This window comes from Ipomoea nil, unplaced genomic scaffold (genome assembly GCF_001879475.1).
Source record: "Ipomoea nil cultivar Tokyo-kokei standard unplaced genomic scaffold, Asagao_1.1 scaffold1895, whole genome shotgun sequence".
Lineage (NCBI taxonomy): Eukaryota > Viridiplantae > Streptophyta > Magnoliopsida > Solanales > Convolvulaceae > Ipomoea > Ipomoea nil.
The window spans coordinates 485,426-511,886 of NW_017618323.1; the positions used below are offsets into that span (position 1 = coordinate 485,426).

A 26,461-nucleotide genomic window follows, 5' to 3' on the forward strand; every position below is an offset into this window, starting at 1 on the left:
AAATCACTCGCAACAATCAGCACAAGATAACTGGGGGGTTCCTCCAACCACTCCCCGGGACCTGACACAGAAACGGCTTCCCTAGCTAGGACATGGGCCGCACGATTCGCAGATCGCTTAGCATATCTAAAGCTAACCCCATTCAACAAAGAGGCTACATGTTTTACATCATCTACCAAAAAACCAAAAGCAGTAAAAAACGAATCAGAGTTCAGAGCATTAATACATAATTGTGAATCTGTCTCCACATCCACATCTCCCATTCCCATACTACGCAACCAAGTCAGAGCTTCACGCACGCACATTACTTCGGCCTCCACAACACTAAACCGGCCCGGTACACAAACACTCTTCGCAGCCATAAACTGTCCCTGATCATCCCGCAACACCCACCCCAACCCCATTCTGTTCCGAGCGGTGTCAAAAGCGGCATCAGTATTCAACTTAATCCTCCCGGTTCCTGGCGGCACCCACCGCGAATCCCCTACCTGACTCCCCCGAAGCCCCGCAACAACCTCCTGCACCCCCCTCCAATTATGCCAGTAGCACAACGCCTGCCGTGAGACTTGGTCCCCATCAAACTGCACACCTCGCCAAACACTTGCATTTCTGCTCGCCCATAATGCCCAACACAACATTACAAACTTGCATTTCTTATCATCACTCAGGTATGTTAGCAACTCGAAAAACCAATCTTTTAAATTACCTTTGTCATGTGCCAGTGTTGGCAATTGTACCGTAACCCAAACTGCTCGGACATGGAAACAATCCCGAAACAAATGTGTGTCCGTCTCATCTGCCCCTCCACACATGTGGCAAACAACCATGCACGCCACCCGTTTCGTCGCAAGAGCGTCCCTCGTTGGCAGTACACTATTAGCAAACTGCCATGCAAACACCTTCACCTTAGCCGGCACCTGCAAATTCCAAATTATGTTCCATGGGAGATTAGACTGACACTCACCCATAAGCAGCCTATATCCCGATTTTACAGTATAAACACCCCTTGATTCCCCCTTCCATACCCAAGCATCCCGAGGGCGTCGAACACTTACCGACATATTTAGAATATAGCTTGCATCCCTGGCATTAAAGAGATCCAAGACACAAGCTCAATCCCAACCAGTCCCAGCACCATTCATTAACGAGCTTACCGGGGCCAACCTAACGGTTTCATGCAAGTGAGTTGTCACATATGGATCCTGCGCCATAACCAACCACGGTGCTTCCCCAATACTTGTAGTTCTCCCGTCACCAATGCTCCGTCGGTACCATTGCTTGATTGCATTATTTGCCTCAACAATACTTCGCCATATGTATGATGGGTTATGGCCAATCCCCGCTTCCAAAAAGCTTGAACACGGGTAATACCTGCTTTTATAGACCCAGGCAACCAGCGAGTCCGGCCGTGTTAGTAACCGCCAAGCCTGCTTACCTAGTAATGCCAAATTCATCTCCTTGAACTTAATAATAAATTGGTTGACAAAAAAGAAACAATGGAGTGCGAGAAGTGGTGTTTGTTTCGTATTCTTCTTCCCTAATTTTTTTTTAAAAAAATAATAATTACTTCAATGGGAAGTTTTAGAAAGGCAAAGGCGCAAAGCCAACGAATTGCCAAAACATAAAAAAGTGGACAAAATGAAATTGGAAAAAGTTTGTACCCACTTTCTTTTTACCTTCGTGTGAAGTTAGTTTTGTGAGTGCTCAGCGAACCGCGTAACCCATGCACTTGTAGTGGCGGTGAATTCTTAGTTTGCTCTTCGATGTTGGGTTGATACCTCACTTGAGAGTATTGTTCATTTGCTTGGTTGATTAATGAAATTATTTGGTTATTTTTATATAAAAAAAAATAGTAACTCAATTGTTAGATTTATTTTTATTTTTTATTTTAACCATAAGATTCTAAATTTGATTATCTATGTGAGTTGTTTATTGACATTTTTAATTTGAGTTTATCAATTATGGACAACTTACATTGTTTTAGTCTTTGTGATCTTTTGCTGGCTAGGACCACATAACAAACTTCACCCAAAGTGCACATTTTGTGTAGCAACCGTGAACTACTTTTCCATAAATCAAAGAATTATTTTCATTTTGTCCAATAATTAAAAAGATCATTTTCATATTTGATCGTCATTATTTTTGTTTACAACTTCTTTTGTTTTGTCACATTTAGTTCTTTTGATCAAATATTAAGTAAAAACAAAGTCAATGTGCCACATTTTTTAATTCACAACTATATACAGATATGAACACCTTAACACTTTTGGGGAAAAAACAAGTATGGTTACAAATGGAAAATGAGTTAATTCCAGCATTGGTCCCCGACTATATTGATTTTTCAAAATTAGTCATCGACTTTTAATTTGGACAATTTAAACCTTCGACTATTAAAAAGTTTCCAATGTTAGTCCTTCCGTTTCTTTGGTGTTAAGTTGACGTTAAAAGCAAGGCTAAAAGAGTCTTTTTACCTTCAAACATATTATACGAATTGCAGCCGCACGTTTGCAGTCCCCGAGCTTCGCTTCCAACGCATACGATGAGATTTTCCCCTCCACCACGGATTTAATAATCTCTTTCATTAATCTGATGAAATTGGATCCCACTATTACTTCCTCTTGCACACATCTGGGTGATACTGAAATCGGATAAAAACAACACACACAGAGATTAATACACAAACTGGTTTTATGTTACTAATAATCAGCACCAATTCCAACTAATCTATGAAACGTTGTACTGCAGTTATGAACACAAAGAAAACTCATAAAATAAAAGAAACATCTTTATGAAGAATAAAAAAGGCAGAAACAAGAATAGATTTTGTGTGCAGGTGTTGGAAGAAAATTGCCATTTTTATGAATTATGAACAAGGGGAAATGATTGTGCAACAAAAACAGATACCTTAAGAGCAAGCTGTCTGAAAGCTTTCTTAAAGGGGAAGAAACGCAGGAGACTCTAACTCCTTCTCGTTCCTGCGCTTCTTCCCAGAATTCCTCAACCGCTCTAATGACCCAGAGCCTGAACCGTAACCCCCAGCCCCCCCCCCTCCAATCCTTCCCACCGCAGCAGCCATTGCAGAAGCTTCACAAATTTAGCGCAGAATCAGATGAATGAAACCCATAAAACTTTCTCTATCTCAGATGGGATTTGATAATCTCCTCGTCGTCCCCGGATGCTACAGGGCTAAATATCGAAACTGGTTTCTCAGGCAAGGTCGTTGCCACCTCCGCCGGGTGCTTAGGGACCACTGGAACATTTTTTCGAACAGGTGGTGGATGGACAACGCATCCCAAAGTGGTGGCAGACGCACAAGGACCAAGGTGGCTATCCTCTTCCAAAGGTGTGGAGTTGCGGCTCTTCTTCCTCCACCTGACGAGGAGAAAATACATCACCGAGAAAAACACCGCAAATAACAACACATTCGTCAAATACAGAGATAGTGAAAGAGCGTCCAAGGCTTTCGGGGAGGAATCATGGAGATGCCGTTGTTTGTTGGACTTGGAAGGTTCGTCGTCGGCGGCGAACGGCTTTGGTTAATCCAGGAAACAAACGTATAATAATCTTTAAAGGTAAAAAGACTTTTTTAGCCCTGCTTTTAACGTCAATTTAACACCAAGGGAACCGAATTGAAGGACCAATATTGGAAATTTTTTTAAAGTCGAGGGTTTAAATTGTCCAAATTAAAAGTTGATAATCAATTTTGAAAAATCAACATAGGCGGGGGACCAATGCTGGAATCAACTCAATGGGAAATAGCAAAAAAGTACAAGTTGAGAAGTTGTGCACTAAACGAACAAAAATAAATGAATAAATAATTTCCAGACCAAAAGTGTAAATAATTCCAACTAATATAATATTATTTTTAAATATTTATTTCATGTTATGTGCTTAGGAATATCATATTAAATGTTATATGTTCTCATTTATTAGTTTTCTAGAATGTAAAACTCTTAGAGATCTTTTTCTTTTTTTTTTTTTCTTGCATTTTCTAAAATTCCATTCTCCAAAAGTATTAAGTAACATGAATTTTTAAAAAGGTAAAATAAAAAATGTGATAATTTGAACTCAAATGTATTCTTAAAAATGAAAATATTCTCCAAAAAGGATGCCTAAGTGAATGAAGCATTATTCTTGTGTAATTTAACTCTCTTGTGTGGTTTGCAAATTATTATACATAAGTAAAATGAACTTTATCTGGTGTATACTCTAAAGTACTGATTGTAAATATTTTCTCTAAAACAAAAACAAACATGCCCATTGGATTTGAAATTAGACTAATGTATGCCTCCAATAGATTGTCAGAATCAGTGAATCCTCAGCCGTAAATTAAGCAAACTCTTTTCTATTTTCAGAATTTTTATTTTAATCATAGAAACAAAAGTCAATTTACTTGGGCAAAAGTTGGATGTCATAATATATATATATATATATATATATATATATATATATATATATATGGTCATGTTCCTCTGAGGTCAGGTCTTCCCGTGCGGTCAGTGCGGCATACACCATTAGGTATGCATAAATGCACCACACAGTGTTCGTAAATACACTATGTCATGTTTGGTAAAATGGCTGTTAGCTGATTGTGTTAATTAGAGGGTATAAATAGTTGATAACATTAGCTGATTGTAGAAAAGTGTTTGGTAAATTAGCTGTTGGCTGATAGCTGTTTGGTATAATTTTTTTTTCTCAAAAAGCTAATTGAAAAAGTTGCTTGGAGTAGCTTTTGAATTTTAGCCTTTTGGAGTTATAAAAAGCTAATTAACCAAACATTTATATTGATATTTTAACTAAATCAAACAATTAATAGTGGTCAAATAAGCCAAAATTGGTCTATAGGCCAATTTTTTACCAAACAGGACCTATATGTGTGGTGTATAATTTTTTGGTGTGGTGCATTTTTTGTCATTTTATTCTGGTGTATTTTCGAACACTGTATGGTGCATTTATGCATACCTAATGGTGTACGCCGCACTGACCGCACGAGAAGACATGACCTCATAAGAACCAAAATCTATATATATATATATATATATATATATATATATATATATATATATATATATATATATATATATATATATATATATATATGTGTGTGTGTGTGTGTGTGTGTGTGTGTGTGTGTGTGTGTGTGTGTGTTTGTGTGTGTGTGTGTGTGTGTGAAAGCAAAACTCTAAGGGGTCGTTTGGTTCACGGAATGTCAGATTACCTTAGGGAATGTTAGATTGCTGGGAATGTTAGATTACTGGGAATGTTAGATTCCTGTGTTTGGTTAAAATTGGGGTATGTAATATAATCATGTTTGGTTTAGGGTTATCTTTTATTCACACACTATAATATCCTTAACATATTTTCATATATTTTAATAAATTTAAAAATTAAAATAAATAATTAAGATAACGATATCATATATAAGTACATGATTTTAAAATATTAACTAAAATATTGAACTTGAGAAACAAAATTATTTTATATGCTAACCTAACATAATAAAAATAAAAAATATATAATTACAAAAATAATTATATATATATATATATATATATATATATATATATATATATATATGTATGTATGTATATGTGTGTGTAATAAACTAACATAACCAAGGTTATCTTACATAACCTTATAAATTGAAGGGAATCACATTCCCTTCAAAATCCTATGTGGAGGGAATGTGACATTCCTGGGAAATGTTAGATTCCCTGAGATAATGTAAACCAAACATAGGAATATAAGCTTTGAAATGTCACATTCCCTTGGTTATGTTATATAACCTGAACCAAACGCCCCCTAAAGTCTTATACGAACTTTCTTAATTGCGCATCATCCTTTTTTTTTTTTTTTCCTTTTTAAATAATACCAAAATGTCATTTGTTATAAAGCTTGTTCTATTCATAATATGTGTACGTGTCTATGTATTACAATTAATTAATAAAAAACAATGATTATTGGAAGAATATTATATCATGGTTTTAATGAAAACTAAGGAGAAAAGAGTGGCACCTTGCCACTCAATGACCCAAAAGACTGAAAGAGTTCTCCCATTTCTCCCTAAACATCTATGTTAATGAATGAAACATAGGATAAACGAAGTTAAAAAAAAATGTAGTTGTAGATTGAGAGTTGAATTAATGTTTGAATAATTGGTTAAATTTACAAAAGAGTTCTACTAGACAGACCCTCAAATTATACTCTCTCAACCAAATTTCTTGATGTAACAAGTTTGGATAGGGCATTTTAATTTTCTGGGCCCCAAAAAAAGTTGTCTACATTATATATTTGGAAATAGAGAATAAAAAGAAATGGCAAGTACGAGCTTAGCTCATGGTTTAATATGCAGTAGTTGGGAGAAGAAACTAAAATTTGAACCTCGGCAGAGGAAAGTGGCAAATCCCTTTTGCGCGCCGGCATTTTTGACCATGTCTGCTAAACCATTGAGTCGTCAACGTAATTTATATCATCCCAAATGTTTTGTCGAACCGAAGTGTCAAGAGTTGAGAATATATGTACTACGGAGTAATATTTTTCTTTAAAAGCATATTTGGTTTACCTACCAAAAACATTTAAATTTGTTGGAGGTAATCAACCCATAATAATTGATATGATGACCCAAACTAAATGTAAATACCACTGCACTTATCCGGTGAAACATTATTTGGCACAATCATATTCTCATAAACTTGAAGCACACCAACACTTGCTAATGTTTTATGAGCCAAATTAAAAGTTGTAAATATTTAAATTTTTGTGAATGTTCTTATTTGCATTTGGAATCGTGACGTGTGCCCCTAGGATGTAAATTGCAATGGAGTGATAAGAGAATATCTCTACAAGTTATTGCGCGTTAAAGAATTAGTAACCCATCAAGTTATCTAGTTTGAGTAATAAGTGGCAAATTATGCCATGGACCCGTGTCCACAATGCATTGTGGACACAAGTCAAAACGACGTCGTTTTTAAGAAAAACGTGCCATTCCACTTTAAAAAAAAAAAATTTTATTTTGTCTCGTCGTTAAGACATTAACGACGTTATTCGTTTAGGCCATTATGAATGTACAGTTATGACATTACGAATGTACAGTTATGATATTATGAATCTAAGTTATAAAATTATAAACACAAAATTCTGACATTATTAACTTACAATTATGAACATATAGTGATAAAATTATGAACATAGAGCTCTAAAATTGTGAACATGGAGCTTCGAAAATTATGATTTTACAGTTATTGAATTATGAATGTACAATTACGGAATTATGAATGTACAGTTATGCAATTATGAATGTACAGTTATGCAATTATGAACACAGAGCTCTGACATTATGAACTTACAATATGAACATATAGTGATAAAATTATGAACATAGAGTTTCGAAAATTATGAAGTTACCGTTATTGAATTATAAATGTACAGTTACGGAATTATGAATGTACAGTTATGAAAGTATGAATGTACAGTTATTGAATTATGAACATAGAGCTCTGACATTATGAACTTACAATTATGAACATATAGTAATAAAATTATGAACATATACTCCTATAATGAAGCGGTCTGAAATTTAAAAAAAAAAAAAAAAAAAAAAAAAAAAAGATCACTGTTACCCGTGTCCAGCATGCATGCTGGACACGGGTCCATAGCATAACGATTGGTAATAAGTAAGACTCTTAACAAATCGAACATAAATGAACGAAAGTTACTATTGTTTGTGTTTGTTAAAGTTTTTGAAAATCCTAAATTTATGTTTGTTTTTTAAGCGTTCATTAGTCTTCGTTAACATTTGCAAACACGTCCACGAACATGTTCTTGAACACGTTCATCAACACTTAATAACAAACCACGTACATACACATGTTCATGATATACATATATATATATATATATATATATATATATATATATATATATATATATGAAATTGCTCAAATGCGGCCGCACGGATACACCAACATTGTTAACGAAAGACACCAACATAGGAGAAAAACACAACACTGAAGTGCAAAAATATACCAAAAAATACACAATACACCCCAAAAAAATACATCATATAACTCAACACTCCTAATGATGTATTTCCGAACACTGTGTGGTGCTTTTATTCATACCTAATGGTGTGTTTTTGGTGATGCGTACCTAATTTGTGTGTTTTATCGCTTAACCATTGGTGCAGCCGCACCTGAACTTATATATATATATGTGCACTTAATTGCTTGTTCATGTTCGTAAACTATTAAACGAACACAAGCAAGCTCTTAGCAAACGAATCTACAACTGTTCAGACTCTATTCATTTATAAATCGAGCTCTAAAATTTGTTGATTTATCATTTATGTTCGTTTACCTTAATAAAGAACATAAACAACCACATACAAGTAATTTATCGAAAACTCTATTTGCTAACACAAGTAATAAGACACAAGTAATAAGAGTGGGATAGGGGGGCATAAAAATGTATGTTGCTCGATAGCCCATCACGAAATCTTTGAGGCTACTTTTTTGCAGATTTAACAACAAAGAAATGCTTGGAGTCATATACCAAGTCTGATGTTGATTGACACTCTAAAATGAACAAAACCAAACACTTAACAGCTAAAATCTCATGTATAGCAGAGTCGGAGCATTGAAGTTTGAACTGAAAATTTATTTCTAATGTTGCAAAACTGATCTAAAAACAAGAAGCCACCAGTAAAATCAAGTGAAAGAATTACTCTATAGTGAAGTTTAACCTTTCATGGAGTTTTTCTTGACAACATCAAATGCGATTTTGATCAAAGGGCTCGACGTGTTCCTCTGGGCTTCTTCACATAACTAAGCCGGATTTTCTTGAGAGTTCTCCTCTTCCTAGCCATTTTCTCGGGCAATGTCTCTCGCTTCTTCTCCTTCTTCACGCAAGTAGAAGACTTCTTCTTTGCAAATCTAGGATCCACCTTATATGCCTTTGGCTCAACTTGAATCCCATCGCTCTCGGCTTCTTTATAAAGAGCATTTGCCTTATCCATCCGGCCATGAGCAACCAACCTTCCCATCAATAACTCATACGTCTTAATTCCCGGTTTGCAACCATCTTCTTTCATCTTCGTGAAAACATTCATGGCGTGATCGATCCTCTCGATCCCACATAGTATTTTAAGAAATCCATAATACGCCTTCTTATCGAGCGCATCTCCATATCCCGCAGACTTCATCCTATCAATCATTTCGTCGCCCTCTCCAACTCTCGCGGCCTGATACAAACTCCTAATAAGCGTGAGAAACGTTGTCTCGTTGGGATGACATCCCCATTCCCCCATCCGATAGAATAAGTCAATCGCGGTCTGAGTTTGTCTAATCTTACACAAATTAGAAACCAACACATTGAAGGTCTCCACGTCTCTCGGGACGCCCTTCTCTTCCATTTCTAACAACAACTTATCCACCTCGGATTGAAGCCGGAAAGGATCCTTCCTCCTACAAAGCTTACAAACACAGTCAAGAATCGCATTATACGAAGGCGTACCAATCTCGAATCCTCCCCTATACATCTCACCAGCTAATCTCTGTGCCTCATCGAGTTTCTCATCAACACACCACCCTTTGATTAACATCTCACATACATATTCATCAGGGAAAAACTCATTAGCTAAACTCTTCACCATTTTCTCAGCATAACTAGCAAAACCATGTTCACAGAGCTTTGAAACAACCAATTTCAAGGAATCCATGTTCCTAACAAACCCGTATTCTTTCTCCATTTTCTCAAAGAAGGCCACTGTCTGGGTAGGCCTCCCAGCCCGGACTAATCTATCAATCATGGATTCCAGGGTTTTAGCCCCAATAACACCACGGCCACCAATAAGCACATCATGGGTGGCCTTGAAATCCTTTTTTCTACCAAAATAGTCGACGAAGCAAGAGTAAACCTCATCTTCTAGCTCGAAATTGGGCCGGGTCTTGACCCAATCGAGAAACCCAAGCACCGCCCTGCCCGAATCAGGGGAGAGATTGAGAGTGGCGCGGATGAGGGAATGTGTGAGGGCGATGTGAGAGAAGGAAAGATCGAGTCTTTGCAGGATAGGGAGAGATTCTACCTGCGGATCCTTGAGAAGCTCGGCGGAGAGAATTCCAGCCGTTGCTTCTTCTGGGCTTTCTTCATTTATTGACCCGCCACCGGTACGCTCATCTGCTTCGGAAGAAAATGACCTGAGAGCTGAGGAAGAAAGAAAGAAGGGTGATTTTAGTTGGGCAACGGCGGAGGAGAAAGAATATTGCGGCGAAGGAGACAGAAAATGGGGTTTAGAGAGTGAAAATTGAGGAGAGTTGAGAAGGCAATGTTCGGCGGTTGCTGATGAAGATTTCCACCGGAAAACTGCACGGAGGTGGAGAGCCGTAGACCTACGCATTTTGGGTGTAAAGTGAGTGAGAGAGAAAGCGGTGCAGCGAAGCAATGGAGGCGGCTGGGCTGAGGCCTGAGGGTTAAGCTCTGCTCAGGGGCTCTAGGAGGGATCAATTCTTGATCTGATGCGGCGCGGTCCAGGGCATGAAAGGAGGAGCCTCATCAACTGCAAATTATGCTGTGGAAACGCGAGGTGGACACGATTCCAGATTCATAATTTTTATAGTGTGAATTTAATTTTTCACTTGTCGCGTTTTTCTCTTCACAATCGCATTGTTTCGTCTTCAATATGAATCTATAGTGTAGAAATTATGAATCTACAGTATAGAAATCATGAATCTATAGTATTAAGTTTGTGAACATGTGATAGAGCTATATGTTCATAATTTTTGATATTTTCAATTGTTGAACTCTGTATTCCCAAATCACCAGAACTATATGTTCATAATTTGATAATTATACAGTTTAGAAATTATGAATCTACCGATATTATGAATTTGCAATATAGAAATTATGAATATATTATATTTAAATTATGAATTTACAGTATAAAAGTTATGAATCTGGAACCGTGCCCACCTTGTAAGGTGGCCACGGTTCTACAGCATAACGTTCCCTCATCAACGGGAGGATGAAAAGACAAAATTGAGGTAGTAGCATTGGGTCCTCCAAATATAGTAATTTTGTCACATTTAGTAATAAATTTATAAATTGATCACTCGTGGTCCTTCGACTTTTAATTTGTTACCATTCATAATCCATGTTAACCACTGATGATCCTTCTACTATCAAATTTAAACCGTCTTTGATCCTTCCATAAGAACTACGGGATTACTTAAATGAGTTTTTTTGCAGTTTTGGTCCCACGACTATAGTGTCACTAACAACTTTAATCCACGACTTTTAAAACTTGCAGAATTGGTTCACGACTATTACTTTCTTAGCAAAAATAGTCCTTTCCGCGAACTTTTCGCAATTTTTCACCGAAATTTTTTTTCTCATTTTTCACAAGGGTATAATGATCTTTTCATTTATCTAAACTAATGACCTAAATAATAATAATAATAATAATAATAATAATAATAATAATAATAATAAAAAAATAATAATAAACTTAAGCTCAAATTACGCACACAGTACACTTTCACCCTCATTCTCACTTAAACTTGAACTTGTCTCCTTCAAGAAAGTAATTAATCATTATTTTAAAATAGGTAAAAGAGGGAAAATGAGGGTAAAAGTGTATTGTGTGCCTAATCTGAGCTTAACTTTATCATTTTATCATCATCATCATCATCATCATCATCATCATCATCATCATCATCAGTTTAGATAAATGAAAAGAGCATTGTACACTTGTGAAAAAAGGAGAAAAAAAAATTCTGGTGAAAAATTGACGAAAAGTTTACCGGAAGGACTATTTTTGCTAAGAAAGTAATAGTCGTGTACAAATTCTGCAAGTTATAAAAATCGTGGATTAAAATTGTTAGTGACACTATAGTCGTGGGACCAAAACTGTAAAAAACTCTTAGTTAAATTTTGAAAGTTGAAAAATTATAAGTGGTTAATTTAGACCATAAGTGGTAACCATTTAAAAATAGAATAATTATAGATGATTAATTTAAAAGTTTAAGATTAAACGTGACAAAATTATTATACTTGAAAGACTCTATATGACATTAACTCATACAAAATTAGTAGTGCAATAGGCCAACTGGGCAGGGTTATTATGGTCTTTTCACTTTAACGAATGGAGAGAATAATAAGAGATATAATAGTGAGAGAGAGAAGGTGGGAGATTTGGATGATGTGGTGCGAGGCAGAACTGAAGAAGATAATAAGGAGAAACAGAACCCCCCACTCGGACACGTGGCAGCCTCACTCGCCGTAAAATTCCACCGCCGGCGCCTAAGCCAAGGTAATTCTTGAACGCCGGCCAATGTTTTCTGTAATGGAGGGACTTTGCATTTTAAAACATCATATCACAAATGCACATCAATAATTAAACTTTCTTCTCAATCTTTAGTAAATATAATTATAAAATGGGAACCTTTTTTTTTTTTTTTTTTTTTTTTAGTTGAAATTAGATGGCTCTGGTTTTTGAGTAAGGAAGCTCTCCCCATTCAGCTTGTAGCTAGAGAATTGGTTCAAATTTATTGCATATGTTACACTTACACATGAAGCTGTTAGCATAATCAAATTGATTTTATTTATATATAGACACATATATGAACTTGAAATGTAGAGTGAGCTTGCTATATCCAATTATCCATATTAGTTTTGTATCAATGCTAAAGTTGGATGGATTCCTGGGCATTTGTTGACATTGGGAAATTTGGTTCCTTTTAGTGAGAAATGAATCTTTGTACGTGGTGCATAATAGCATAATTGTTTATAAATTTTTCATTTCAAAAGAGTGCAGGAGAAATGGTGTCATTGCAAGAGTTTCAAACAATCCATCATTCGTGCTTTCCCCGCGCATCCCCTCAGGTTCTACTTCTCTCTCTCGATCTGTCTCTTTGCGTTTGCTTCGCTATTCACATTTGTCAAGATTATTATGTATGTATGTTTGGTGTATAAATGAATGTGGATCGAAATTCACCAGCTAGGAGGATTGTTTAGAAATGTCCAAAATCGCAGGCACGCTTCCTTCCTTGTCAGATCAGAGCAAGTGCCTGTGGCTTTAACTTCCTCTTCCCCAGGTCGGATCCTATTTTACATTCCATATACTCGCTCTATCTATCAAACTTCTAAGCTAAATTAAGCTTGGTTCTCACATGTTCGTTACTTGAATTGTCGGTGAAGCAATATATATATATATATATATATATATATATATATATATATATATATATATATATATATATATATATATATATATATATACACATGTTCACACACTATTCCAATTCATGAGCATTGCATGTTTGTTTAAATGAACTAAGGATCCATCAGGTATCCCTTTTGAAAATTTACAAACTTGTGTACAATTGTAAGGGAATAAAATGGTTTAAGGGGGTGTTAGCTGATTGGGTTAGTGGGGTTGGCTAGTTGATAGCATTAGCTGATTGTAGAAAAGTGTTTGGTAAATTAGTTGTTAACTGGTAGCTGATTACATACAAAATGACTTTCTCAAAAAGTTGATCGAAAAAGCTATCTTGAGAAGCTTTTTGAATTTTAGCATTTTGGAGTAATAAGTTGTTACAAAAAGCTAATTAATCAAACACTTATATTGATTGTTTAACAAGTCAAACAGCTAAATATGGTCAAATAAGCCAAAATTGACTAATAAACTAACTATGTTACCAAACAGGGCCTAAATATTTCTGGATTGTTAAGAGTCCCACATTGACAAAATAAGAGAGAACATATGGGTTTATAAGACCATGGTTAGACTAGCTAATTGGTTTGATTCAATCTTTTAGTGTGGTTTGGCCGATGTGCATTTTAGCTTAGTTGAGTGACAGGCATATTACTTGATGGGGATATTTTGGCCTTGTTATGTTTCTTCTATCATATTTGGTGTAATTTTAGTAGTGACAATGTTTGGTTGGTTTGCATGAACACGAATGCTCAATGGGGTTCACAAAACTCGAAATAGATACTGCATAAATTATTATCATAATTCACTGAAAAAATGTTCAAACCATGTTAATATCATGGATTTTTGCTTTTTGCATGCGTATTTCTGGCATAATCCAATAGGGCAAAAGTTTCTTCTTCATTCACATCGACTTCTTTCTCGATCTCTACTTCACTAATAAATTCTTGTTGCTTCTTTATTCATGTTGCAGATCAACCACAAAGGCGTCAAGTACTTGCCTTGGGAGCAATTATTTGCCCCTTGTTGATTTCTATGCAGACTAAGACATCGTGTAAGTATACCATTATCAAGGTTCTTATACTTATCTATTTTTAGAATCTCATGGCTTTCGTCAATCATCTACTCTCTTCTTCTCCATTAGCTTTCAGTTACGACTTATGACTGCTACCCCATTGCTTTCAGGGATATTAAATTTTGTTTTTGTATCACATTTATTTGAGATAATGGATCAATAAGTATGGCATACGATTTTAGTGAATTGATTCTTAAATTTTGATGGCTGATATCCTAAGAGTACACCTTTGATATGGCTCAGTTGCTGCAGAAAGTAAGAAGGGATTTCTGCCAGTCACTGACAAGAAGGATGGATACTCTTTTGTCTATCCCTTTGGGTGGCAGGTTTGCCCTTACTCCCTTTAGTCTTATCTATTGAACATCCTTAAATTCACACTTTCTCATTGTTAGTCAGTGTGCAAAGATCTGATTCTTTACATTTTTGTAAAAAATCTTTTTCCTTTTTGCGTCTGCTCTGTTGCCTTCAATTTGTTTATTTTCTTCCGACCAGGAAGTAGTTGTCGAAGGTCAGGACAAGGTTTTCAAAGATGTTATCGAACCACTAGAAAGTGTGAGTGTAAATGTGTTCCCGACTACCAAACAAGACATTCGGGACTTTGGTTCTGCACAAGAAGTAAGCAGCAAATTCTGATATCTGAAACTTTGATAAGTAAATAAATAAATAAATGTCATCATGAATTTTTTTTTTTTTTTTTAAAAAAAATAATTTCTTTCAGGTTGCTGAAACTTTAATAACAAAGGTTTTGGCTTCACCTTCTCAGAAAACAAAACTCATTGAGGTGAAAGAGGTACATGATGTCTTGACATTGATTAATCTACTTTTCCACTGGTATTGCTGTATATGCAACTAATTTCCAATAGATTGGGATCTTTGAATTCACTAGTCATAATTAAAGGTCTGATCCTGAAATATCTGATCTGTTATGTTTGGTGGAGGCCTGTGAAAGGCCAAGTCCAGCACCTTGCCTCTAAAAAATGTGGCAGTATAAGGAAATGAAGTTGCACCTTCGTTGTGAGCTATAGTTTTTGACGTAGTGTTAAGTGTCTGATCCTAACAAGTGGTATTAGAGCCAGGTTACGAGTTCGAGTCCCAGCAAGAGCAAAAACTGTACAGTTAGACTCGCAAGTGCGGGGCCAAGTCTAGCGCCCTACCTCAAGCAAAATATACATGCTTGCTTCAGTGTTTGGCAAATGCTTGCGTGTATAGTAGCTAGCTGTTATCACAATATAATTTATGCCATTCTCCATATATACGCATTTAATTTGTTGGCATGCTTGCATGAATTACATTTGCTCAATGTCTATAAAGTTTGCGGTTGGTTATGATGTTACAGCGTGATGAAGAGGGGAAAGCCTACTATACGTTTGAGTTTGTTGCGAAAGCACCAAATTTCACTCGCCATGCTCTCACCGCAGTCTGCATAGGCAATGGTAAGAAACTAACTGAATCCATCATTGGGTTAAAATGGCATTTGACTGATGAAATATAGCACTCGTACTAACCAAGAGGAAATACACACAAACATTGAATTTGTGTATACAAACAAACATGCACTCATCTCTTTGTTTATTAACTACCATTTGCCAATATATATATATATATGTTGTTGATAAGCCCCCGGGGCATAGCTCAGTGGTCGAAAGGTTGAGTGTGGGTGTAGTGACCCAGTAAATACCCGAGTTTGAATCCTCAATTAGGGAGGATCTCAGTCTTGGGACAAAAAGCAAGCACTCAGACTCTGCATCACTGAGGCACATCCCGAGATTTACCTCCTCTCACCTAGGGTAGGGAGTGAGGGGCCCTCAGGTTTAGGGTTTAAACCTATATATATGTTGTTGATAAGAAGAATGGTTTTGGTTCCCATACGTTATACATACTTCGACTGAAAACAAAGTATTAACTGCAGGTAAGATCTATACATTGACAACCGGGGCGAATGAGAGGAGATGGGAGAAGATGAAAGACAGACTGCATACTGTGGTGGACTCCTTCCAAATTTTCAATGTGTAATTTGCACCCACATCTTCATTGTTTGTATCCCAAATTTCATAAGATATTATTGTCTGAGATGATGAGATTAGAGGCTTTAATTTGTAATCAATTTAGATATGAGTTTACAGAGGGTTCTGTATCTGTTTAGAGTAAAACTCAGATCTCACATTTGGAAGGTTTATACATATTATGATGATTTAAGATTTACACATTCCGGCATAGCAGAGGCTATTGCTTCTTTGAAAGAGTAGTTTGAATAACACATCACAATCTAACATCTAATAATTACAATGAGATCAATACTAAAGTTGCACTTTATATTTTCATGATCCATTATATGCTGCTGTAGAAAACTAGAAATTGAAAAATTAATAATGAGTAATGGGTTGATATGTTTGCTATTGGACTTCATTTGGAGGTTGATTATTGGATAATTATTTTAATCATTTTATTAATTGGATAAGTATTTTAATTGAATGGGCTAATTAAAATTACCTAATGATTTCTTCACAATTATTATACCGTGCGCCATAGCCCGCGTCTCCCAAAACGACGTCGTTTTGTATTCTGTTATAAAATTCTGTGTTTTCAGGTATAAAATTCTGTACATTTGAAACAGGGGATTTTTATCCTTTTAAAAAAGATTATGTGTTTTCACGTATAAAATTCTGTGTTTTCTATTATATAATTTTGTACATTCGAAACATGGAAATTTTCAGTTATAAAATTCTGTGTTTTTTATTATATAATTCTGTACATTTGAAACATGGGGATTTTCAGTTATAAAAATTATGTGTTTTCAGGTATAAAATTCTGTGTTTGCTATTATACAATTTTGTACATTCGAAACATGATTTTTTTTAAGGGGTTAACAGCAGACATGCGAAAAAAGTACAAAACGACGTCGTTTTGAGTCAGGGCGCACAATGCATTGTGCACCCTGGTGCACGGTATAATTTGCCATTTCTTCAAAACAAATTTTATTGTGAGCCATGGTTCATGTAAAAGTATGGATAATAAAGCAAAACGACATCATATCATTTTAAAGTATGGATAATAAAGCAAAACGACATCATATCATTTTAATTACACTTTAATTTCATTTAACAATATAGTTTTATTCACATGATACCAAGTTGAACTCCCACATGGGAGGTTGTGGGTTCGAGCCTAAGTGGAGGCGCTAGTAGTTATGAACAGACACTGCATTGTAATAGAGTTAATAGTATTCCAAAATATATATATATATAGTTTTATTTTTTTATATATATATTGATGGAAGGGGAAAACCCACAAGATGAACAAAACAGAACTAAGGAGAATTGCACATATTACGCCAAACAGGAAAACCAACAACGTCCTCTTCTAATTGTGTGATAACTTCAGCTGGGGAGGGGGGGGGGGGGGGGGGGTCAGAGAGTATCTGGAAGCTAACACCTTGTAATCTTGCCAAACGTGCGAGGCTATCCGCCACACAGTTAATTTCTCGGGGAATGAATTTTATCTCACAAAGTTCAAACAACCGGATCTCCCGTTTACAAGCCTCCAAGATGTTGTGGCCAGCAATTGTAGGTAATCTGGTGGAGTTGATATACTCTACCGCATCTGCAAAATCACTTTCAATGGTAACACGGTTGCAATTCAAAGAAGCTAGTAATTGGATACCTTTTAGAAATGCCCAGGCTTCCGTTTCGAATGGTGTGCAGGACGCAAAAGATGCAAGGAACCCTTTTTTCCACTTCCCATTATGGTCTCTAACAACTCCACCACACCCAGCTGGCTGTGAGGTTGAGGTCGCGGAACCATCCACATTTAGTTTAAAGGTACCCTCCCTCGGCTTATCCCAGCAAAGTTGCATCCAAATCATATCATTTTCACCTGATTGAAGTCCCCTTGATCTAGCGAAGGCTCTGCTAATATCCTCTAGTTGAGATATAATTAATAGTATAGCCTTTTGAATTGAGTGGTTTGATAGTTCCATTAAAGATTGCTTCGTTGCGCCATTTCCAGATCCACCATGCAGTAACAGCAAAGGTGATACTGTCACTACATGGCCTTCTACTCTTTGCTGCAGACGAGATGCCTTCATCTAACCAATTTTTGAAAGTTAATCCCTGTAGCCTTCTATGAGAAGCGGGTAGAATATGCTTCCAGACTTCCTCGCAGCTGGGCAGAGACGTAACACATGGTCAGAATCTTCAACCAGCCCCTCGCAGAGCCAACAAGTAGGAGAGTTAGTCATTCCACGTTACATCCTATTGTAGTTAGTCATGATCTTGTCATGCCTAAGGAGCTAAAGAAAGGTTCGAATGCGATTGGGCAGTTTTAATTTCCAAATATTGTTCCACTTAGCAGCTTCTACTGGTTCGCTTGAGTTCACCGCAAAGCCATAGGCAGAGCTGACGGAGAAAGACCCAGAAGATTTGTCATTCCATCCATCCCCTTATGTCTATTAACTCAGGTTCCTCTACAAGGATAAAAGCTGCCAGCTTATTGAGGATTTCCACAGGGAGTAGATTGTCAAATTGGTCCCAGAGCCAGCCAAATTCTGCATCCCAGTAAGATGCTACCAGTCGGCTTAAATCCTGCAAGGGGACAGTGTTGATAGCTACTTCTAGAAGTGATTTCTCGCCCAGCCACTTATCATGCCAAAAGAGAGAGTTCTGGCCATTTCTCACAATCATCTTCGTCCCGTTCAGGAAAATGGGTTTGATCTTTAAAATTCCTCTCCAAGCATTCGAGCTGTTGCGTTTTGCTTGCCAAGACAAAATATCTGATGACAACACACCATACTTGGCTTTGAAGAGTTTCACCCAAAGACAATTCTCGTCTTGTAACAGCCTCCAGCCCAGTTTGGCTAGAAAGCCTAGGTTCATGTGTTCGAGGCTGCGAATGCCCAACTGTTGGACAATTTTAATAAAGTCCTCGCAAGTGCACGAGTCAATGGTAGTAGTAGCGTGCTTAGCAAGGGTCGATCCCACAAGGAATTGTTACAATGCAGTTTAATTACTTAAAAAAATGGAAAGAGAAAATAAAGTTTAAATTGCAGCGAAATTAAATCGAATGAGGACAACTTAAGAAAGTATAATAATCAAAGTCAAAAAAATAGAATTGATAACCAGAATGGATTAGCTTAGCTAAATTAAATTACCAGTAGAAAATAACGACATGAAAAATAATTGAATAACCTCAAAATGAAATAGCAAGAGATCAAATAAATACTAGGAACGTAAACCAATTGATGGACAATTTAATAACTTTAATAATTGAAATTGATGAAGCTAAACGAATAAATAATTGAATCAAAACTTACGAAGGTGAACAAGTAAATTACCACGAACCAGAATATTAACTAAACAATCAAATTAAAAAGATCTAAAAACATAAATCAGATTGTTTAGCAATTAAATCAGAACATTTGATCTTCCAACAAAAGACAAAGTAAATAAGTTAACAAATAAAAGGGACGAAGGGATGAGGAAATAATGGCGTGTGGAATTGTTACTGCCAAACAATTATCTAAACTAACAATTATCTAAACAAATTGAAAGACTTTGTTACCAAACCAAAAAGCTCGGCTGGCAATCCTCAAAATCAAAAATGCAATTTACCAAGAAAATTAAAAAGAATAATGAAAAACTAAGCTGATTGAACCAGAAAATGCTATTGCTGTCCCAAGCCGCCCAAGAAATTCACCAAGCTGCCGTCCGGAAATCGCACCAGCCCAAAGCTCCGCCGCGCGAATGGACTCTGCTGTGGATCGCCTCCGGAATTGGTCCGGGGCCAATCGATGATCATGGCTTGATGCCTTCTACCCTCTATTTATAATCCTCAGTCCAATCGTAACTCTAATCTCTCACCATCCAATCAGAGCTGTACCGAATGTCACTGCGTCTTCCTCCGACACGGTCTCGTCCGAAGCTTCAGCTATTCAATAGGATCGTAGCTTTGACGGAGAAGAAGTCTGCGACTCCTTTGTTTCTAAATAATAATAATAATAATAATAATAATAATAATAACAATGATAATAATAATAATAATAATAATAATAATAATAATAATAATAATAATAATAATAATAATAATAATAATAATAATAATAAAAATGAAGTCAATAATTTATTGGGCTAACAATTCTTATAACAAAACTAGATTAATAGCAAAAATAACCCCAAAATTAAACAATATTAAATAAAATTACTTATAGCAATAATAAATAAAAATAGATAAAAATTAATCAATTATTGTGAATTAATTATAAAAAGATTATTTAAAATAACACTAAAAATAATGTTTATCACCAACCCTCCATTAGATTTACTATTGGTCACCATATTCCAATTCAAGAGATGGCACTTCCTAGCCCCATCACTGCTGCTCCAGAGAAAGTTCCTGATCAATTTTTCGATAGAAGAAATGACTCCTTATGGCATCATGGTGGTCTGCATAGTAAAATAAGGAATTGAGGCTAATACAGATTGAACCAGCACGTGACGCCCAGCTAAGGATAAAGATCTTGCTTTCCAGCCTGCTAGACGGGCTTGTATTTTCTCTAAGATTCCACTAAATGAGCCACTCTTAAGGCGACCGTGTATAGATAGTACTCCCAAATATCTTCCCATATCTTGAACTTTAGGTATGCCGATTGACTCCTCGATCCTCTGTTGGATGGCTGGATCTGTGTTTTTGGAAAAAAAATAGAGAGGACTTGGAGAGGCTGATCTTCTGTCCCGAGCTTGCACAGAATAGCTCCAGGCAGTTCTTCATCTCCAAAGCTTGACATACCGTAGCTTCTCCAAAAAGGACTAGGTCGTTTGCAAAAAACAAATGAGACAAGTTAGGAGCATGACGGGTAATTTTTATACCTTTCCAGCGCCCACAACTTATTGAATCACTTATGATAGGGCTTAATCTTTCAATGCACAGCACGAATAAGAGGGAGAGATAAGATCTCCTTGTCTAATTCCCCTCCCTGGTGAGAACCAATCCGTTTGGCAGGAGTTCCAGAGCACTGCACGCCTCGAGGTAGTAACCAACTTCGGATATTTCTTCTCCAATTGAGGTTGAAACCAATGTCCTTAAGAGTATCTTCAATCAATTCCCAAGATAGCCTATCATAGGCTTTCTCGAGGTCTACTTTGAGCATCATCTAGCCTAGCTTGCCCCTCTTAGTTCTCATTGAATTTAGGATCTCTTGGTATACCAAAATATTGTCCGAAATTTGTCTCCAAGGGATGAAGCTTGTTTGATGTGGGCCTACTAATTTTCTGGAAATGTTTTTAAGCCGAGTGGTCATAATCTTCGTGAGAAGTTTATATAGTTTTATTTTTTAGTTTCATTTTTCATGTACACTAATTTCATTATACCATCACTAAAGTATCAGTTTAATTCTACTATAATTTTATTTGATAATATACGTTATTGCATGAGCTCTATTTTTTTGTTTCATTTTCACGCACTAGTTTAATTATAGTAACATTGAAATATAATTTTAATTATACTTCATGTTCATTTGACAATATATGTTATTGTATGAGTTTTGTTTTTTAGTTTAATTTTCCACACGCATTAGTGTCATTATAACAACACTAAAGTATTATTTTAATTCTACAAAAGTTTCATTTGACATTATACGTTATTGTATAAGCTCTGTTTTTTTGTTAGGAATCGTTGTATAATTGGATTTTGATAATGTATGCATTGTCTTAGGACTTTAGAAACCTCATTTTTGTCTTTAGTCAAGGCCAAAGTGTTCGGCAATTTATACCATACACCCCGGTGTATGTCTCTATGTGCGCCCAACTTCAATACGACGCCGTATGGAGTTGATAAGTAACGGCCTTTTTTTATTGTCCCGTTAACGCCGTTAAGTGTTAAGAAGAGGGAAGTGAGAGAGGGGTTCTAAAGCGATGGTGTCGTCGTGTCGATCATGTCTGTTGGATTAGAAACACGGTATCGATCTAATTTTTCGATTTGCTCTATATTTTTGCAATTGTTGGATGTAAGTCATGGATGATTCGATTGCGCAGCAGCATGTGGCGGAGACAGCAAATAACTGATCCTGTTGGAGTGGCAGATACAGAGGATGTTAATCCAGGTGTTAATATTTGGTTTTTAAGATTTTTTTTTTGTATTTGTTTGATGTGTGATGAATATATTGAATTCGCATGGGTTATTGATGCGTTGAATTATATAAGAATTGATATAGGATTGTTGTTTGATTGCGGTTGTATTGGATGCTAGTATGGTCTGATTTGAAGATGTTGATCTAGGGAGGTTTTATGTGCATTGTATGGTTTGATTTGTTCTTTTTTTTATGCAATTGTGTAGATTTTAGGATTGAATGTCATAGTAAGATGGACTGAAAAGATATTTTATATATTTATGATTATGTGTATTGTGTCATGTGTTTATGTGTATTATAGTTATGGATTATGTACATTAATAGTAGGGGTATTTAAACTGTATGTGGTTTGCAGCTGATCAGGATTTGGTAGGGATGTCAGTGTGTTCGGTTGATGAAGCATATGACATGTATAATGACTATGCTTTTAGAGTAGGTTTTAGTGTGAGGAGGGGTAAGCAAAGATATACTTCTGCTACAAAAACAATGAAGACGAAGATGTTTCATTGTTCGAAGGATGGATTTAAAAGGATTACAGGAAAAGAGTGTTATTCTAAAATTGCTGGTCGTACAGGTTGCGGTGGATTTGTCCAATTCGTTTTACATGAGAATGAGATGTGGATTGTTTCGAAGCATGAGAAGTTGCATAATAATGAATTGGTTCCACCAAGCAAGAGTTACCTTCTAAGGTCACATAAGATGGTGTCTAGGAATCATATTTCCTATCATACTGATTTGAAGAGCAGTGGTGTGTCTGTTGCAGCTGGTGTAAGATTCCTTAAAACACAATCAGGGGGATCACCACTTGTTGGTTTTACAAGTAGGGATGCATATAACTCTTTATGTACCGATGCATTGAACAGATTGGATGGGACTGATTCAAACACATTGATTGAAATATTCAAACGGAGGCAGTCAAGTGAAAGGGATTTTTACTTTGATTTTGAGGTGGATTTGGAGTCAAGGTTGTGTAGTTTTTTTTTTTTTTTAGGGATGAACGAATGAGGAGAGATTATGATTTGTTTGGGGACTTGTTAGTTCACGATACAACATATCGTACTAACAAATATGACATGATTTGTGGACATTTTGTTGGCATGAATCACCATTGCATGAATGTTATGTTTGGATGCGGTTTTTGATGAATTAGAAGACTGGGTCATTTGTATTGTTGTTTAAGACATTTTTTAGATCTATGGATTACAAAAGTCCACAAAGTATAATGACTGATCAATGTGCTGCTATGGCTGCTGCAATTGTTCAAGTTTTTCTAAGTTCACGACATCGGCTATGTATATGGCATATTGGTGAGAACTCAAAGAAGCACATTAAAGGGTTAAGAAATCAAAAAGATTTCTTAGATATATTCAATTGCTTGTTGAAGTATACGGATACAGAGGCAGAGTTTGAATTTTACTGGACAAGGTACGTGTCTGATGTATGCTTCGTTATTTTTTTTTTATTAGTTTATTAGTTTATATTGGATTATCATTGAATGACTATTTTTAGATTATATTTTACAGAATACAGAATTAATTTTTTTTTGGATCAAGTTTATGTGTATTTATTTGATAGTTTATGTGTATTCATGTATAAGATTATGTACATTAGTCTGTTCTGTATGTGATATCCTGATATGCTTGTAGGTTTACTTTAATATATTTATGGCATGTTATTTCAGGATGGTTACAACATATAAATGTCACAATAATCATTGGATTGAAAAGCTTTATGGGTGTAGAGAAAAATGGTGTCCTGCATTTAATAAAGATTATTTTTCGGGTGGGATTTTATCTTCTCAAAGGAGTGAGACCACAAACCACTCTATTTCTAGAAGGTTGTCTAAGACATCTGGTCTGTGTGATTTTTATAACTCATTTGTTGGGGTTATATCAGAGTGGAGAAGTAGAGAGAATGGGGAAGATGTTCTGTGTTCACAAGGTGTACCTACAATGGTGATGGATAATGTTAAGATTCTGTTGCATGCTAGGAAAATTTATACAATTGAGATATACTATTTGTTTGAAGAACAATTTTTGAAAGGTGGATCATGTTATCAAGAGTGTGTGATGTTGGAAAATGGTGTGTACAAGTATCATGTTTGGAGGCCTGATGTTGATATTATTAGGCATGAAGTGATCTTTAATAGTAGACAAATGGACATTGGATGTAGTTGCAAGTTGTTTACTGAATTGAGGATTTTGTGTTGTCATTGTTTACGCATTCTAAATGTGCATTGTGTTTCTGAAGTCCCTGAGAAGTATATTTTGAAGAGGTGGACTAAAAAAGTTGTTGAAGTTGATAATTTTGATATAATGTCTAGAGTTGATAGTGGTAATGGTGCATCTTCTGTTTGGTTATTATAAGTCATTAGGAAATTTCAGAGGCTTGCTGTTTACAGTCAGGAAAATATCGAAGGACGGAAGATTTGTGAAGAAGCAATTGCAGATGCAAAGAGAATACTTGAAGCTGAATGTGGTGGTAGTTTATTTGAAGAATGTGACATAGGATCGTCAAGTGGTGTTATAAAGGATCCATCTACTAGGCGGATGAAAGGGTTGCGGAATAGGAGGGTGAGCAGTGTTATTTCATAGAAATATAACAAAGCAAGGGGACGAAAGCATCTTGCACATACGGTTGCTTCCAAAATAAAATTTGTTGTTCAGTCTCAAGTTGAGGATGATATTTTAAATATTACTGGTGATGGATATCTTGTCCATCCAAGTTCCGGAGGTTCTAGTTTTTGTCACGTTAGCACAATGTCAAGTATGGAGGATAATTAAAGCATATGTTAGTGTTAATCATCGTAATTATATGTATCATGTACAGAAGGATGTTGAATCATATAACTCAGCAGTAATAAAATAGACATTTATTATGATTTGTGCTGTTTTAAAAGTTTATGTGTATTCATTATATAGTTTATGTATATTACTTCATATGATTATGTACATTTTTATTTGTGTTAATTACTTTTATATATTTATGTACATTTCTTTTTTAGATTTGCAGTTATCAGTATAGGGAAATGATATGCTTGGTCCTATGTGTATTCTGTACATGGATTATATTCAGTAGGATGTTTGATTGTATAAATTAGCAGAAAAAAAATATTTGCCAGACTTTTTTTATTAGTATGTGCACTGTTTTGAAAGTTTATGTGTATTCATTATATGGTTTATGTGTATTACTTCATATGATTATGTACATTTTTATTTGTGTTAATTACTTTTATATATTTATGTACATTTCTTTTTTAGATTTGCAGTTATCAGTATAGGGAAATGATATGCTTGGTCTTATGTATATTATTTGAATGGATTATATTCAGTAGGGTGTTGGGTTGCATAACATAGCAGAAACAAAGTTATATCAGACCTTTTTTTATCAGTAGGTGTACTGTAACGTTTATGTGTATTCATTTTATGGTTTATGTGTATTACTTTATACGATTATGTACATTTTTTTAATAGTTTATAGTTTGTGTAGTATTTGCATTGATTATGCACAAAACTATATTGGGAATATGAAAAATATAGAATACGAGTAAACATTAGCTTGGATTACCAAAAGGAGTTTATACAAATTTCTGATAATTGTCAATCAACTGAAACTTCCAAAAACTGAACCAAAATACAAGTAAGTTTGAGCTTGGATTAGCAGAATTGCTTTTTACAGATTCTTGTTAGTAGTTTCAATTCTCTTTCTTGTAGATGTCCCTTGCTGAGTGCATGATTGTTTCCATGTATTTATTGTTCTTCCACATGAGTATGTTTGCTGCATATTTGGCTCTAAGCGATGTAATGAAAGCAGCCTACAATAAATAAAAGATAGATGTTAAAATTAGATGAAACAAGAGATAACATGTGTAATGTAGAACAAAGTTGATTATTACTTACACCATTATCCCCCCTATGAAACCAGTTTCCCACTTGTCTACCTCAGTCCCTTTGTAAGTTTCCATGTGGCGCATGCAATACACGCCACAATCTGTTGTGTTCTCTTCGTCCTGCCATGGCATTTGAGTGCACTCCACTTCAATATTCTTCACTTTTCTAGC

General features: G+C 35.6%; 3 protein-coding genes across 5 annotated transcripts; 2 read left to right on the plus strand and 1 right to left on the minus strand.

Moving 5' to 3' along the window:
* Window positions 1–8,517: 8,517 nt before the first annotated feature.
* LOC109193565 (pentatricopeptide repeat-containing protein PNM1, mitochondrial) lies at window positions 8,518–10,535 on the minus strand. Its single transcript, XM_019344429.1, has one exon. The coding sequence runs from the start codon at window positions 10,391–10,393 to the stop codon at window positions 8,783–8,785; it is 1,611 nt and encodes a 536-aa protein (XP_019199974.1). The 5' UTR covers window positions 10,394–10,535; the 3' UTR covers window positions 8,518–8,782.
* A 1,628-nt stretch (window positions 10,536–12,163) lies between these two features.
* LOC109193566 (psbP-like protein 1, chloroplastic) lies at window positions 12,164–16,496 on the plus strand. 3 transcript variants are annotated; one of them, XM_019344430.1, is made up of 9 exons: window positions 12,170–12,304; window positions 12,802–12,876; window positions 12,992–13,088; window positions 14,181–14,261; window positions 14,526–14,608; window positions 14,775–14,897; window positions 15,001–15,072; window positions 15,619–15,715; window positions 16,192–16,496. In XM_019344430.1, the coding sequence occupies exons 2-9, from the start codon at window positions 12,814–12,816 to the stop codon at window positions 16,293–16,295; spliced, it is 720 nt and encodes a 239-aa protein (XP_019199975.1). In that variant the 5' UTR covers window positions 12,170–12,304; window positions 12,802–12,813; the 3' UTR covers window positions 16,296–16,496. The 3 variants fall into 3 exon arrangements, with proteins under 3 accessions (XP_019199977.1, XP_019199975.1, XP_019199976.1); XM_019344431.1 differs by having other exon boundaries at window positions 12,809–12,876; XM_019344432.1 differs by lacking the exons at window positions 15,619–15,715; window positions 16,192–16,496 and adding an exon at window positions 15,499–15,530 and having other exon boundaries at window positions 12,164–12,304; window positions 15,001–15,121.
* Window positions 16,497–20,626: 4,130 nt separating this feature from the next.
* On the plus strand, window positions 20,627–25,184 carry LOC109193504 (protein FAR1-RELATED SEQUENCE 7-like). The gene is made up of 7 exons (XM_019344344.1): window positions 20,627–20,665; window positions 22,284–22,374; window positions 22,757–23,366; window positions 23,593–23,826; window positions 24,083–24,661; window positions 24,776–24,974; window positions 25,068–25,184. Exons 1-7 carry the CDS (start codon window positions 20,627–20,629, stop codon window positions 25,182–25,184), a joined length of 1,869 nt encoding a protein of 622 aa, XP_019199889.1.
* The last annotated feature ends 1,277 nt before the right edge of the window (window positions 25,185–26,461 follow it).

Excerpts from the sequence above, each read along its gene's own strand:
- LOC109193565 (XM_019344429.1), bottom strand. The coding sequence starts at position 10,393 with ATGCGTAGGTCTACGGCTCTCCACCTCCGTGCAGTTTTCCGGTGGAAA.
- LOC109193566 (XM_019344430.1), top strand. The coding sequence starts at position 12,814 with ATGGTGTCATTGCAAGAGTTTCAAACAATCCATCATTCGTGCTTTCCC. Across the intron at positions 13,089-14,180 it reads TTTAACTTCCTCTTCCCCAG|ATCAACCACAAAGGCGTCAA; the intron begins GTCGGATCCTAT and ends TTCATGTTGCAG. Across the intron at positions 14,262-14,525 it reads TATGCAGACTAAGACATCGT|TTGCTGCAGAAAGTAAGAAG; the intron begins GTAAGTATACCA and ends GATATGGCTCAG.
- LOC109193504 (XM_019344344.1), top strand. The coding sequence starts at position 20,627 with ATGGCACTTCCTAGCCCCATCACTGCTGCTCCAGAGAAA. Across the intron at positions 22,375-22,756 it reads TACAGAGGATGTTAATCCAG|CTGATCAGGATTTGGTAGGG; the intron begins GTGTTAATATTT and ends TGTGGTTTGCAG. Across the intron at positions 24,975-25,067 it reads AAGGGTTGCGGAATAGGAGG|TCTCAAGTTGAGGATGATAT; the intron begins GTGAGCAGTGTT and ends TTTGTTGTTCAG.